At 39.4% G+C, this 17,227-nt stretch overlaps 1 protein-coding gene across 1 annotated transcript in view; it reads right to left on the bottom strand.

The window, feature by feature from the left end:
• cacna1aa (calcium channel, voltage-dependent, P/Q type, alpha 1A subunit, a) overlaps positions 1–17,227 on the bottom strand; it is a 110,513-nt gene that overhangs the window by 80,365 nt on the left and 12,921 nt on the right. Inside the window, exons 2-3 of the mRNA XM_037688521.1 lie at positions 4,049–4,154; positions 3,798–3,937 (exon numbers count right to left, since the gene is read on the bottom strand). Of these exons, the coding sequence (XP_037544449.1) occupies positions 3,798–3,937; positions 4,049–4,154 (246 nt within the window). The remainder of the gene's footprint in view (positions 1–3,797; positions 3,938–4,048; positions 4,155–17,227) is intronic.

The following is a 17,227-nucleotide window of genomic DNA, read 5'->3' on the forward strand; positions in this document are numbered from 1 at the left end:
TTACACGCTCATTAATTTATTGGTATGAAATGCAGCAGCAGCAGTTAGCTGTAGTGCTTCCAGTGCGGCCTTTCAGAGGGAATATTATTTATGTTGGATTTCAAATCTAAGGTGAAATAGTTTATGGTGTAAGGGTTTGTTTAAATAAAACTGTCTTCAAACTGAAGTCATTCAATGAGTTGTCTGTCTATAACAGGTAAGATAGTGATTGTTCAAAACCTTTCAACAGAAGCCCACTTTTAAAAATCTGAACTATCCCTTTGATTATTTTTATGGATGTTTGCACTGAACAACAATTTCTGTACAATGTTAAGTTGGACTTTACTCGCTGGATTTAGGCGTTAGTGCTGGTTAAGTTACATTTGAAATTTTTTTTGAAATTTGTTTCTTGGTTGGTAATTTTTTTTTTTTTATAAATAAATGGAAATGTCAACACATTGTTATCGCTTGTCTGTTGGTACCCAGAGTGATGGGGTGTATTTTGAACTTACCAGACTGTTTTAGACTGATTTTAGACTGATTTTAGACTGTTCTTTTTTTTTATATATACCATACCTTCAATCATAAAATTATCATATAAATGACTTTATTGTGTGAGTGCTTATGAAGAATTCACACTATTGTGATCCATTTTTCTTCTATATGTTTTTCAGCATCTTTCTCGTTCCACAATTTTTGTGCTATTTCAACAAGTCATATATCAAAACATTCAGCTCATTCAGGAAAAAGGTGCTATGACTTTTAGTATTGGTGCAACTTGAGATTTTTTTTTTTTTTTTTTTTTTTACTATTTAGCTTTTTCTGACATTTCTTTCCTCATAGGAAATAATTTAAGCTCATTTGACATCCTTCGAATGTTTACATCTGTTTACAACCTTTTGCTGCTCCTTTCACATTTTGTTCCGGTTCAGCTTTTTTCAGCTTCCTTGTGCAAATGTAAACTTTTTTTCAGCTGGTTTTATCTGATTTCCACTGGGTTTTTTTTTTTCAGCTAGTTGTGGTGCTTTAAGATTCTTTCAGCTAACTACAACATTTTTTGTGCTTCTTCTAACTTCTTTCTGCTTATTTCAGCTTGTTCTGCTACTTTTACCTTATTTCTGCAAGTTTCGGCATTTTCTGCTATTTCAGCTACTATTTAGCTGTTCTCGTGCGAATTTGAACTTTTTCAGTTAATTCCACATTTTTTGCACTCTTTTCAACTTTTTTCAGCATAGTCAGCAAAAATGTGCGCTCTCCTTTTCCTTCTGGTAATTTACACTTATTTCTGATTTTGTGCTACTTTTCAGTTGTTGTTGTTTTGTTTTTTTTTGGGGGGGGGAGGGGGGTGGGGGGGTAATCTTTTTCCAGATACCAAAAAAATGTCCATGCTTTTTCCAGAGAATTTCTACTTTGTTGTACTCATTTCTGCTTCTTTCAGCCTAAATGGGCAAAATTGGCTCTCTCCACTTCTGCTATTTTAAGCTTGTTCTACCTTTTCAGCTAACTTTTTTAGCATTTCTTAACTAATTTTGGCTCTTTGCAGATAAATTCAAATTTTTGTGGTATTTTCTGCGATTTTCAGCCTATTTACTGGTAACTTTTTAATTTCAGCTTGTTATGCTCCTTTCGGCGTATTTCTGCAAGTTTCAGCTTTTCTGCTATTTCAGCTACTAGTTGGCTGTTTTGTGCTAATTTTAGCTTTTTCAGCTAATTCAACATTTTTTTTTAGCTCATTTCAGTGTCTTCTTTCCTTATTTTTAGTTCAAGCTTCTTTCTGCCTTTTCAGCTACTTTTCAGCTATTGTTTGCTAATTTCACCTTTTTAGCTAATTTCCTAATTTTGGGGCTAATTTCTGCTTTTTTAAACCTAATTCAGCAAATATGTGTTATTTCTTCTTTATTCTGCTATTAGAGGCTTGTTCTTCCATTTCAGCTAGATTTCAGCACATTTGTAGCTAATTTCAGCTATTTTTCAGCAAGTTATTCAGCAATAAGCATTTGCACTGCATTTTTGCAGGAAATGCATTTTCTCTAGTTTCAGTTGATGTCATTTTAAGAAGAAAAAATGGGTTAAGAAGCAATGATTAGCATCAGACTAGCAGACACCATAGCTTTGTTACAAGAGTGAGATTTGAAAACTGGAAGAAGGTAGCGTCTTTATATTCACAACTTGTTCCTTTGAAAATAAATATAATGTCTTCCTCTTCCTCCTCCCTCCTCCTCCTCACTCCCTGCTGTCTTTCTTCTGACACTGGTCTTCTCACCTCTCTTGCAGTCACTCTGCTGCATCATGCCGAGAGGAGTTTGGTGTCATGATTGCTCGTTTATTAAAGCAGAGCAACTTACCGCCTGGCTGAGCAGTCTCTCAGTGCATGTGTTTGTGTTTATGAGTCTGTGTGCGAGCAGGAGATAAAAATGGTGGGCAGAAGGGGGGAGGGGTGCAATCACCCCCTCTACTGATGCTCTGTCAGCAAACTGCACACAAGTTTTATGTGACTCATGAAATCCTCACATGCATACAAAAATATAGACTTACCCACACTCCACACAGTAGTCGCAAGTAACTGTAGCACAAAGGCTTATACTAAAACCGTGCATGTATCATTAATGGCTTTTTGATAGTAACAGACAAAACCTGGGTTCTGATAGTTTAAAACATTTCAAATCCAAATGTGACAATGTTACAGGTATTTTTGTGTTGACTAATATCATTTAGCTGTAGTGACCATCTTGAATTGGACTGACTCCAAAAGTTAATTAGTTGTAGATGTACTTTCAATCCTTGCTTTCTGAACATTTCATTAAAATCTGCCCAGTGGTTCATGAGATATTTTACTAACAGACAAACAGGGTTGACCAGATGTCTTACATTTTAAACAAAGCTCTTGTGCAATAGGTGTTTTAAAAGCAATACATGTTTTTGACCATGTGTTTTAAATGACTCCCAGCTACAACCACACTATATTTGAACACAACGTATGCAAAATGGACAGAATTAGAGCAGTTTTTGTGTTTATTAAGGTTAGTTGGCTGTGGCAGCCATCTTAAATTTGGTTGGCTCCAAAATGTAATTAATTCTAGATTTAAATCCAGTGATTATTTTCTGTAGGTTTCAAGTAAATCTGTCCAGTAGATGATAATATTTTTTGCTAACAGACAGACACCGTAAGTTACCGGTAACATTTAAGCATTAGCACTCAAAATATGTGTTAGAGATTAGTCTCAGTTGCTACAAAACCAATTTTTAAGTCACTGTCTGTAAAATCAACCCCCTCCTTGTATTTCTGTCAATCACACTCATTGTTTATCCCGTCTATAATGTAAATTAAAAGTGATGGCAGCCGAATTATATTTAAATATTGAACATTTATCTGTGGATCTTCTCACGTTTTAGCCACTGGTCTTTACATATGAGCTATATCAGATGTTTTATTTCCCTCCTGTTATTTTATTTGGCTCGCTCCTCTTGTTTCCCCCCCTCATCTGCGCTGCCTCTCCTTGGTGGGCAACATGTGTCATCTTTTATGAAGTCTGCTCCACCTGTGTCTCCCACTCCCTCTTGTCTCAGCGAACACCGAGGTGACATTTGTTCACCACATGGGCGGCTGGCTGCCTGCAGCTCAGCTCTGTGATCTGACTGCCGCCTCGCCCAGAATGGGGTCTTCAGGGCAGAGGAGCGGGGAAAGCACACGCGCGCACACTCAAACAAATGCAAAACACATGACGAAGAAACCTTAAAGCTTTAGTAAATGCTTGACGAATGAAGCTGCAACAGCATGCATCTACACTGTGGTCATGTCGTGCATGTTTGCCACCTACCCTGTGAGCACCACCACAAAGTCCATGACGTTCCATCCATTTCTCAGGTAGGAGTTCTTGTGGAAGGCAAAACCAAGTGCCAGGATCTTTATTCCAGACTCAAAGCAGAAGATCCCAATGAAATATGGCTCTGTATCATCCTGAGTGAAATGAAAGAAGGAGGAATCAAGGAAGAGGATGATAGTTTGCTTTAAAAAACCCAACATTTAATCACGTTAATCTGCTGCAGACCTGTTTTCAGTTGAACTCACCAGCCGTTCAGACAGCGGCGTCTTGTCTCCATCTGGTAAATGTTGCTCCAGAGCCAGGACGATACAGTTGGCAATGATGGTGGCAAGAATCATCCACTCAAACGGAGTGAGCAGGAGCAGTTAAGGAACATATCTCATCTGATTTTTGTTTTAATACACAATGAAAAGTATATATCTTTATACATGTATATATTTTTACATAACCATGGCATTTGTAAGACTTACTTGTGAGTACTCTTCATAAACAACATGGTAACACACAAGTTGTGTTAAATTGCACCAGGTGATTATTTAGGTGAATGCAGCCACTGTAGTTTCTTGATATGCAGTAAATATTAGTCTGTAGTGGAGGGTTTGATTTGATGTACTGTAGTCTTGAGGGCATATAAGACCACTTTTGTACTGTAGAATTAAATGTGACCAAAATGTAAATCTAAGTGAATATAAAAAATAAAAAAAAAGCTGTTTGCAAAATAATAAATAAATCATATATCAGTTTTACAATCATTTTAAAATGTGTTTCATTTATATGCAAAGAAGAAGTTCTTGTCTCCACTGCTCTGGATAATTTTTAAAACGAAGATTAAGTGCTGTATACGCACGTCTTGTTCACATGAAAACCATATTTGGAGTAAAAACAAAGATTTTTCTATAAAATAAATAAAATATACAAGTTTTTCGGAGGATTTATATGGACTTGAGATACAGTAGTCCTTTGCTATTTTGCGGTTCGATTTTCACAGACTCCCTGTTTTGCGTTTTTTCAAAGTAAGAGTGGACATGACACACAAGTGGCTGATTGATGGATAAGCCACACGAGCGGCATGGATTGTTTATTTAAAATGAATTATTTTAAATGATTTAGAACCTGCTGCACCTTTGTGCAGCCCACAGGTGCAGGGAGAAGCTCCCTCTGTAGCCTGTCATGATCTCCGCTCTCTGCCACCTGCGGCTCTCTGCCACGCCCACATTTCTCCTCTGTGCTGCAACGGCTTCGTGAAGGGTTAACCCTTTGCTGTCCAGATGCACTGATCAACCTTTGTCTTCCAACTTAAAATTCAAAGTATGTCACATGGTAAAATCATCATAATCACAAAATATGAAAGTGTTAAAAGTTACTTTTTTACTTGTTTTAAAACTTCTTTGTTCAGTTGTTTCAGGGCAAGTGATCAAGAAGTACATTTCTTCTCCGTGCTACTGCTGCATGAACCCTTTGATGTCCTGCTGCTCTTCTCTTCTCTACAATTTAAATTTAAATACTGTAATATTTTAAATAAACAATATTGCAGTATTTAAATTAAAATTATTTATTTACACAGAAGGTGGGAGATTGGGAGTGAAACTTGAACTTGGACTACTGTTTTCACGGTTTTTCACTTAGCGCGGGGACGTGGTCCTCTAAAACCAGTGATAAACGAGGGACTACTGTACAAATTGTTTAGCAAACAATGACTAAGCAGCCTGTTATGAACATACTCCATATTACTTTGCACTTTAAAAAAGAAAACAACAACAGTATAGCATTTCTACTGTTTTTACTCGATCTGTCGCTCTCATTCTGTCACCATTAAACTTCGATTGTGTTGAAATGTTAATAACTGAGAGGAAATTGTAAATTATGTCAAAGAAGAAAATAAAATCTGAAATGTTTTAGGGAAAATTTTAAAGTAAGAATGTTATTTCTCTTTATTTTGATGCTATAAATATAGGCGTTTTTGCTGATTTGTGTTTTGACGAGTCATTTGAACGAGGAATTTCTTTTTTATAACCTGAAAAAAATTAATCAGTTTAAAAATCATTAGAGTGTAGACAAGACACATACAAGACTATAAAAGTGAAAGATGCAAAAAAAGCATAAAAGTCAAGGTGGAGTCTTCATGACACATGGATCATAATAAATACTGGTATGACCTAAAAGGGATTCTACACTGAGAATTTATCAGCTCAGATGAGCTTATCAAACATTTAAAAATAAGAACGTTCTTCATTTTCATGTTTATGAGTAACATATGGATAAAACAGTCGCATATTAAAGGCATAGTTCAGATCTTTGTAAGCAGGGTTCTGTACAAAGATTAATGACTGAGTTGCTGATAACTCTTCACTGTAAAATATGATTCCTTGACTCATTGTAACAGATTCCATTTGCAACATCTAATCGTTTAAGCAAATTAATAAACATAGCTTCAATAAATTAGCTTAATCTTTTTTTTGCTAAACTAATTTTAACTATTAAATAGAAGCTAATGTTTAGACCAGTAAATGTGAACAAATTGGTAATATTAGGTTAGCTCAAAATGCTATGCAGTCAACTCGCCAGATGATCTACAACAGGTAAGACATCAACTATTTATATCTTTGTCACGAGCCCACTTCAAAAGATCTGAACTATTGCTTTAAGTAAAAATTAAGGTCAGTGCCTTTTTGCACATTAGGGGTCAAAATAAAAACATAAGATGTAGATATAATCAAAATTTACTGTCAGTAAGTGAGTCAAAGCAACAGTAGCTCAAATGGGCTGCAGTCTCGCCTTTCGTTGCCACTGCTGCCTGTTTACACACAAAAAGACACACGTACACCCACGAGCCATCGTTATGACTCAGTTAAATATGTTCTGCTAAGTGTATTTTCTGGTAACACGTCTCCCACGCGGACAAACAAAACAAACACGCAGACATAGGCTTGACTAAAGTGGCAGAGCGTGACAGAGCGCCCGGACACTTAGTGAGCGTTAATGTGACGTCACTGTTTGTGCGTCTAACACTCTAGTTCACATTTTAATGCATTTGTCTCGGTCTTTTCTCACAAGCAGAAGAAAAGTGTAAAAGAAAGTCTATGACTGTGTGACAAAGATAAATGACAGAATAAGAGAGCAGAAGAAAAAAAAAAAGGAGCAAGAACCCTTTAAGTACAATCCCCAATTCCAACAAAGCTGAGACATCGTATAAAAGATCAATAACACTGTAATGTGATGATTTGCTAATTTCATAAACTCATATCTTATTTACATTGGAAAATAGTTAACAGAAAATGTTCAAACTAAGAACCTGTATCATTTTAGGGACAAAAAATGTACTTTGAGTTAAATGGCAGCAACAAAAGGCTGTAAAGGTAAGTGGTGTGAATAGGACACAATTAGAGGAGCATTGTGCAACTAATTACATTGTTTGGCAACATCAGTCCCATCAGGTTGACTGAGGCAAAAAGAAAAAAAACTGTTTTGTGGTCAGACAAATCAAAATGCGATATTCGTTTTGGAAACCAACGAGAGCCGCATCCTCTGTACTAAAGAGCTGGTGGACCAGTTGGCCTGTAATCAATGCCTGGTTCAAAAACCTGCCTCTCTGATGGTATGGGGGTGCATTTGTGTCTGTGGCATGACTTTACACATCTGGAAAGGCATAACATACAGGTTTTAGAACAACATATGCTCCCATCCTGATGTTTCTTTCAGGGAAGGTTTTGCATATTTTATAGCCGAACAGCACACGGCATCCATTACACCACCATGACTTGGAAGTAGAAGAGACCTGACCTGCCTTCAGACCAGACCTCCTACTAATTGAAAACATTTGGCGTAGCGTGAAACAAAAAATGTGGCAAAGAAGACTCAAGAGTGTTGAACAGCTAAAATTTGACATCAGATAAGAACGGGACATGGTTTTTCTCTTAAACTTACAGCAGCTGGTCTCCTCAGCTCCTGTTGTTAGGAGAAGTGCTTCACAGAGGTAAACGTGTCCCTGTTTACACATTTTTTTTTTTAGATGTGTTGCTCTCATTAAATCAAAACTACTTTTTTTAAAAGTGCAATTTCTTGTGAATTATTGCAACATGCTTTATTATATTACACAACGTTCTAACTTTTTCAGCATTGGGTTTGTATTCGTTTTGCTTATTCGTGCATTCTTCTGCCCTCTTCTCTTCTTTAACTATCTATTTGCTTGCTCCCTTTAGGAGCAGCTATTCCCTTACCACTTGATGGGGAAGGGGACAATGAATAGTAAAGACAGAAAGGAAGGTGAAGCTATTTATAGGCACATACAGTACATCTCATATCGGCATACTGTTGCAGACAGAGCGCACGACTATATCCTCCGTCTCTTTTAGCAAGAGCTCATTTATTTTAAGGAGAAAAATAGAACCATGCTTCAACTCAAGATATGTGCGTGTCAGGCCGTGAGTATTTGTGATGTGTTTGACCACTCCTGAGAGGCTCACATAACTAGAACACCCAAGGCACCACTCAATTAGCCCTTGCCCCCAGCTGTATGTGGGTTTGTGTGCAGATGTATGTACAGTATATGTATGTGTGTGTGTGCATGCACCCATATGTTTCAGGCTGTGAGAAGGTAGGGTGTAGTTGACTGAAAAGAGAAAGCGCGAATATGGAGAGGGTGGGCAAAAAAAAAAAAAAAAGACAAATATTGATATAGAAACACTGGGACAAATGAGTTGGATACGTTGTATATAGAGAGACGTCACGTGCGCCGCAGTATGGCCGCACTGACGGGAGCTCTGCTTTGATTTGCTCTTTTTTTGTTCCTGTTGGTTTTGTTTCAACTTTTATGTGCCTACACTGCACACCCACGTTATGGGTATGACTGTGAGGCACTTTTGGAGTTTTGTGTGTCACTGCCTTGCCATCGTGGTTCAGTTCCCGGCACCCTTCCTGCCTCGGGCTCAGGCTCCGGCCTGTCATGGCGGCCATCTCCATGAGCCTTCATCTACCTACATGGATCAAACTATGCCGGACACGGTTCGGGAAGGCAGTCTGGGAGGGCAGTTGCTGCAGTTGTTATTATCATCATGTTGCTAACGGGACCTGCTAACAAGACCTGCTAACGCTGCTAACAATACCACGCCGCTAACAGAACCACACTGCTAATAGTATGCTGCTAAAAGTCCCTCACTGCTAACTGAGCCACACTGGTAACATTGCTTAAAGTACCTGATTGCCAACAGAACCACTCTGCTTATAAGACCATGTTGCTGTAGATGTATTTCACTTTTTCACTTCTGGTGCCTTGTTTTTGTATTTTTGTTGCATGCTTTGGTATTTCTTGTTGGTGGTGTTTTTAGTTTTTTGGGCGAGTCGAGACAGATGCAAACCTCTGACAAAAAGTTTGATGTTTAGGTTGAAGAAAATGTATATCATTCAAACAAAGACTTCAGTATAAAGGGCTCCAATCTCATGTAAATTGCTTTCCTTGAATATCTACAAATTAAAATGATGCTTATGAATTCGCTTATCGTCTCCTTCTGAGGACAAAGTCTGACAGCCAAACTTGTGGCTGTGAGGACTGATGAACACACAAGTGATAAAACATGTACAGAAAGACACGGAACTCAAAGGAACTCATGAGTCATGCTTTGCTTCAATAATGAATCTCCTCTTCATTTCTAAATAGTCAAATGAACATATAGTCAATAGTCTCTTCTGAAATACAATAAAGAAAAAGCATTTTTTAATGAATGCACACTTCCTGCCACAGTTTTAAACTAAGATCATCTTTTGCTCATTGTGGCAACGTCATCCAATATTACAAGATGTGTTAGCACTTGTGTTGTGAATGGGTCTCAGCTACTACCACATCAGATTTTAGATCAGTCTCTGTTTTGTTTTTTTTACTGCTTGCTCTCGACAAAGGCGACGCTTCCTCCTCCGCTCTGTCCCTGCTTTGCTGTGAACCTTTTTCAGAGCCCCTTTTTGCATACCTTCCAAACTGTAAACTATGGAGCTGGTCGTGCAACGAAATGGATCAAATTTTCTCAACAAGAAGACAGGGTGAAGGAGAGCCCTCCTACCTCAGAAGCATAATTGGATTTATAATAACTGGATTCTACTTTTTGGAGTTGATGGAAATCTGGATTATTGACAAATCTGCAAATGTCAGCAGCTGTTTAAGTTGTCTGGAATGTGTGTGCCGGGCTTGGCAACACTCGGACTCTGTGCGATCTATCTGTGGACCTGTATCAGAGCTGAGCAGGCAGGACTGTGGAACTTCTGGCAGTGTTCACTGACCATTGGAAGGAAGAGATCTTGGAGAAGTTGTAAGCCCAATGTCGGCGTAAGTAATCACAATTCAGCTGTTTGGAGTCGCCATGAGATGTACTAGAGAGTGGCAAGGCAGATGCGGAAATTAACGAGCTCGGCCTGACCCAAAACAATGTTGAAATCTGAATCTGGCTCTGGCCTTGCAAGGCTGACTATCTCAATTTCTCCTTGGATGTTATGGAAACAAGATGCTCTGCTCCCCTCCCCAAAGACGTAGACCTGTGACAGAGCTCAACCGAGCTGGCTGATAAACAAACACCTTTTATCAGGACTATGGCTGGGAATGGGGGTTGGGGACACTCTGGACGGTGCTGTGCTATGACTTCCCCTCAAACTCATGCCTTCGCCGGCCTCCCTCATTGCCTCCCCTGGTGCAGCAACCTATAAGATGCAAAGGCGCCAAAGGGCTGTGCCGCTCACCTGGCGGCCATGCTGGGACCCCCCTCCCTCTACTCACTCCACACACATATGTATTATGTCTATTTATGTCACTTTTTTGTGCTGAGGTAGTTTTTTGCTATCTTACACTTTGTCAAAGCCACAGTGTGAGAGACTTTTTTTATACCCCCTTCCTCTCTTCGTGTTTTTCACTTTCCTTATCTAATGAAAAGATGGTGCTGCTCTCTGCGGCTGCAGCCTCAGACACCTGTCTCCCCCATGACATCTGTCTCCCCCATGTCTGTTGTTTTCTTTTCTTGACAGATGTACTGAAATGAAATTTCCCTTTGGGATCAATAAAGTATATTGATTGATTGATTGAAATTTGACCAAGTTATAGTCATTTCTGTTAGATAAGGTGCATTTGTGGAGGTGGCCATCTTGAATTAGGTTTGGCTACCAAATTTAGTAAGTTGGTAACGTGCATCTTCTTTCTGAGAGTTTCATTAAAAGGTTCTGTTTTCTTTTGTTGACTCTATTGATTTCTTAAATTCATGCTGTAAACTATTGTTTTTTTGATTGTCTACAAGCGTTTTTGCACACCCAGCTGATGATGATCATCAGCTATAGAAGGATGTGCCTTGCAGCGAACAGAGTACACTAATGGGCCCATCTTGTGCATGTATAGACACGTTTATATTGGCCTTTTATTAATCTTGTCTATTAAGCCTCTGTACTGTCTTTATGATCTCTCTCTCTCTGTCCTAAAGTACTTTCTCTCCTCATGGCTTATATGTCTGATATGTTTCTCTCTCCTCCCTCTCTTTCTGCCACACCTAAAATACTTCTTTTTCAATTTCCATTTTGATGCTTCAGCTTTTATTACTCTTTTTTGCAAATTCCTTCGACACACCCAAGTACACTATTCTTATACTCAGTCTGTCCATCAATCATCGCTATTTGATGCCCTCTCCATTCAGCATCGAACGGAGTGGGAGAGAGGGAAGAAGAGCGAGAGAGATGCCGTGTCAGCAAACACACAAACACACAAACACCTATGTTTGAGAGGGTATTAAAAAGGGTTGGATAGAAGGAGAAGGATGTATGGATAGTTAAATAAAGCAGAGAGAGAGAGAGAGAGATGAAGTAGAAGGAATGGGTAAAAAATAAAAAATTGTCCTGCAGGCACAGAAATGAGTGAGTGATGAGAAATAAGAGACGGAAGACCAAGCAGGGAGAGGAAACCAGCAATGGGGAGGAAAGACGAGCAGAACCAATGAGCAAAGAAAAGCTGAAAATATTAATAAAAATAATTACACAAAGTTGTGATAAAATTAATTATTAGTTTTTCCAAGCGGTGGCTCTGCAAGTTCTTTTCTGTGCAGAGGGTGGGGCAAAATCTGAAAACAGTGCTCAGAGAGGAAGAAAAAGTGTTTTTATGAATGTTATTTTGTCAATTTTGTGCTAAACAGAAGTCAAAAACCTTTTTGTCTTTGTTAGCACGGTGAGTAAGCGCTCAGCGAGAAGGTCACCAGATTAAATCCCGGCAGGGAGCCTTTCTGGGTGGAGTCTGCATGCCCCCCCCCCCCCCCCCCCCCGGGTGCATGTGTGGGTATTCTTCAGGTACTCCAGTTTCCTCCCACAGACCAAAAACATGCATGAGACTAACCTGGATAAATAAAGGCTAAATGAAAATGAAAAAAAATGTTAGGCTGATTGGTAACTAAATTGTCCCTAGGTGTGAGTGAGAGAGTGAATGGTTGTTTGTCTCGTTTGTCTCTATGTGTCCCTGTGTTGGACTGGAGACCTGTCCAGGGTGTCCCCTGCCACTCACACAGGGACTGCTAGATATGGGCACCAGTGGCACCAGTGACTCCCATGACCCAGAAAGGAAGAAGGTAAAGATAATGGATGGATGGATGGATGGATGGATGGATGGATGGATGGATGGATGGATGGATGGATGGACGGACGGACGGACGGACGGACAGACGGAAGGATGGAAGGACGGCTGGACGGATGATTGGATGGATGGACAGATGGTTGAATGGATAGATGGATGGTTGGCTGGCTGGATGGCTAGATGGATGGATGGTTGGATACATGGATGGATGGATGGACAGATGGTTGGATGCATGGATGGATGGATGGACATATGGTTGGATGGCTAGGTGGATGGACAGATGGTTGGATGGATGGATGGTTGGATGGACAGATAGTTGGATGGATGGATGGATGGATGGATGACAGATGGTAGGTTGGCTGGATGGATGGATGGATGGATGGATGCTGAATGGATGGTTGATAGATTGATGCTAGATGGTTGGATGGATGATGGATGGATAGATGGATGATGGAAGATTGACAGATGGTTGTGTGGGTGGATGGATGGATGGACAGATGTTTGGATGGGTAGATGGATGGACAGATGGTTGGATGGGTGGATGGATGGATAGATGGTTGGATGGTACCAATGGTTGGATGGACTGCTGAAAGCTAGAGACAACATCCATTATGATTGGCTCTGGTCTACAGTGAATAGTCTTGACGAATCGTGACCAGTATGGGTCTGTGTCGAGCTTTTACTCACGGCCTTGTATTCTGCAGGACGGATTCTAAAAACATGTATTTCTGAAGATTAAACATATTTTAATGAAACCAAATGTGACAATAATGCTAAAAATTGACCTAATAAAGAAAACAATGTGCAATGTTCTGAGCACTAGCAGGAAACAACAACGTGAGTTTAACAAGTGCAAACCTACAAATACTGAGACTCAGGCCTTGGACTTTCTTTTTATACATATACATTTTTCACATTTTTTTCCACTTCCACATAATTCAGAACGTTTAGAAAAATTTTAAAATAGTAAATAAAACGTTAGAAGTTCCTTCTTAAAATATCTGATTTGTGTTCACGAAGAAAGCAACAAATTAAGTAGAAAGATGACATCAAAACATTTAGCTTCCTGTTCTCTCAGTTTTATTTCCATTTCTCATGCGTCCTCTCCCTCTCCCTCTCCCTCTCCCTCTCCCTCTCCCTCTCCCTCTCCCTCTCCCTCTCCCTCTCCCTCTCCCTCTTACATTATGGAGCAGGAGCAGAGCAGCTGAAATAATTACTTCACTTTCTTGTCACTTCTGCCTAAGAAGCTCTGATTTGATCAGATGAATGGGATTAAGCCGTGAGGATGAGACCGAACTAATTATTTAGATAATCTGAAGCCATAAAGATAAGAGGCATGGTTGAAGAGCTCCATTTTTATTCTTGTAAGACAAAATTTGAATAGAATTTTCTGAATTGTGGTCAAAGCTTTTTCACTTTTCAGATATTGTCCCGAAGAAGCTCCTGATAGCGCCGCTTAATGCTGGTTAGGAAAAAATAAATAAAATAAAAAAATAAAGAGCTGCAGGTGACTCACATTCAAAGAGGTTTGACGTTTAAAAATATAAAGTGCTAATTTTTAATATTTGCTCACTTGTTGGAATGACTTACCATAACTTAAAACTGATGATTGCTGTACTTAGGACTGCTTTTTTTAAAGCGCTCCACTATAAGATAAAAAGATCTCCAATCTCTCTCTCTCTGAGTTTTCTTTACTTTTTTAAGGTGGTCCTGATCAATAGTCCATCATTTTTTACTTTGGCAGCTTTTTTATGCATTACCATGACTGCTTATTATGCAAAGTAAGATAAAAATACTGAGAGCTCAGAAGAAGTGATGACAAAAAGCTAATATCTCTTTAGGAATCATCCTTTTCTTCTTCTTTCGATGGGCTGCTTCCTTCTTCCCGGTCCGCCACAGAATGTGAACTCACATGAAGACTTGATCATTGTTTACACGCCAGATCCTTACTAGAGATTCACTGATCCTACATTAATATCGTATCGGTACAGTCATTGAAAAATTCTTGATCGAGTATCGGTAGAGATGTACAGATCTGGGACTAGTATATGTATTGGGGAAAAATAAATTAATTCTTGATCGGGTATCGGTAGAGCTGCACCATTCCGATATTAATATCGGTATTGGTAAAGTCATCAAAAAATTATTGATCAGGTATCGGTAGAGATGTACAGATCTGGGACTAGTATCGGGGGGAAAAATGTCTTGATCGGGTATCGGTAGAGCTGCACCGTTCCGATATTAATATCGGTATTGGTAAAGTCATCAAAAAATTCTTGATCAGGTATTGGTAGAGATGCACAGATCTGGGACTAGTATATGTATTGGGGAAAAATAAATAAATCCTTGATCGGGTATCGGTAGAGCTGCACCATTCCGATATTAATATCGGTATTGGTAAAGTCATCAAAAAATTCTTGATCGGGTATCGGTAGAGATGTACAGATCTGGGACTAGTATCGGGGGGAAAAAAATGTCTTGATTGGGTATGGGTAAAGATGCACAGATCCGAGATTAGTATCAGTATTGAATAAATAAATAAATCTTGATCGGGGATCGGTGACAATGTGACCGATCCATAAGAACAGGAGCTGATTAATGTTTATTTTAAATATCTGCCAACCAAGTTAGTGAAGCTATTTTTTTTCCTCCTTTTTCAGCTCCTTTATTATTTATTTTACATTATATGTAGAATTCCTGAACATTTGAAAGGTTTGTTGAAGTTTATTTTATCGTGTTTGACCAAAGTTGTCAACCTATTGTTTTTGTCAGTTTCAGGTTCTTTATTATTATTTATTTTACATTGGATGGTATACTCATAATAGCACTGACTGAACAAATTAAAGTTGTGTTGTTTTTACATGTTTGACCAATTGTAAAGCTATTGTGTGTTTAAGTGTGCTGTACTGGTGCAGTTTTCAATAAATTTGTACTTCGGTACATTTATGTCTGTGTTTAAAAAAAAATAATGTTTTAAGTTAATTCAGCGTTGTTTTTCGGTATCGGATCGGTATCGACCTATACTGAACCTCAGATTATCGGTATCAGAAGTGAAAAAAGTGGATCGGTGCATCCCTAGTCCTGACCCAACCACTGATCACCGAACTACCGCAGCCTTCTGTGTGGAGCAGAGGGCTGCCATCCAAGAAGCCCACGGTTCAAGTTGTTTAGTGTTTCCTACATTTTGTTATGAGTCGACACATTAGTTCACTCCATATTTATGAACATCCTGATTCATGCTCACTAATCGAGGTAGAAAAAGACAACAAAAGTTAAGTCAGGTCCTCTGGATGGTTTCTTTTTAATGAAACGTTGTGTCTTTCATCCAAAAGACTTCATCAGACCGAGGAGCCACAACAAGCTCAGTCTTATAAGTAGCACCTTCTCATAGTGGATCAACTAGTTTGATGGTGATCAGGTAGACAAGGCTTTTCTTTAGTTTACACATTTCCCAGGAGAAATTGATAAGTCTGCTTGTTCCGACGCCAGCTGGGGAGAGGTTCAGATAACCTCAATTGTTAATTTATTCAGGCAGACTATTTATCCGTCAGCCTTGAGTTCGTACTGATACTTTCCAAAGTCCGAAATGTCCAGATCAGGATGCATTCCACTGGTCCGTGCTTACGAGCCACTTCAAGATGTTTTTTTCAGGCTGACGAGTCCTAAAGTCGCAGGTGGCATGCGATTCAAATAACTTCCAACTTACGGTTTCACTCATAAATCAGCTGATTTTGAGTCCTCCAGCACGAACCAGACCTTCACATAGACAGCAGCTTGTCGAGGTCCAAATTAGCTGCAGCCGTCTTCTTTGTATGTCGATAAACCAGGATCCAGACTATTCCAAACACAGGAAAACTGTTATCATAAATCCTATTATTGGCGATTTCAGCATCCTGGGTCAATAGCAGAGGCAGACCCCCCCCCAAGATATATCCAGCTGCACGCCTCATCTGAGCAGATGAGGGTTCTCCAGGACTCTATCACTTTGTTGAAAGAATTTGTAATATACGTTGAAAGTCCAGTTGGTCAGATCCAAAACAGTAGTTTCCATTTCGGGAGATGTGTAAAAAAAAAAATAGGAGCTGCTCCGATACACAGACAGAGAGCAAAAAAATAAAGCAAGAAGGAAACAGGGAGCGAGAAGGAATGTATGCGCCTCCTTTGAGAGCTAGACAGAAACAAAAAAGTAACATGATGTGATTTTTCACAGTGATTATTCTGGTTAGAGATTCTTGAGTCTAAAAGCCTCAGGGTAGAAGCTGTTCCTCAGTCTAGTGGTTCTACACTTAATCTCCTCAACCTCCTTCCTGAGGGGAGCGGGGCAAAAAGTGTGTGTGCTGGGTGAGTGGGGTCCTTCATGATGCAGGTGGACATCTTCCTGCATCTGGAGGTGTAGATGTTTGCGATGGTGGGGAGGCTGACTCCAACAGACTTCTGTGCAGCCTTCACCACTCTCTGTAAAATCCAGATTCCAAAGCAAACCTTCATAAAAAAACAAAGCTCAAAACTATTTAAGAAAAATTGCCTCCTTGGATGCCAGTTTTGTTTTTTTGTAACTGTACTTTGAATCCCCAGCTCAACGCATTGGCCCGCACAGTCTTACCTTGGGTTTTCAAAAAACTAAAACGGCGACAACCAAAAGCCAAAGTTAAGGCTAGAAAATGGTGAACCACAAACCATCATGGATGTTTGAACCACTTCTTGCTCTGATTCTGATCTCTGTTTCAGCTGACAACACCCATCCCCCACATATAGCCGAGCTGTCACTTACAAGATGCTGACAGTTGTTTGTGCTGTGTGTGTGTGTGTGTGTGTGTGTGTGTGTGTGTGTGTGTGTGTGTGT

The sequence above is a fragment of the Nematolebias whitei genome, chromosome 15 (assembly GCF_014905685.2).
Source record: "Nematolebias whitei isolate Nwh7 chromosome 15, NemWhi1, whole genome shotgun sequence".
Taxonomy (NCBI): Eukaryota; Metazoa; Chordata; class Actinopteri; order Cyprinodontiformes; family Rivulidae; genus Nematolebias; species Nematolebias whitei.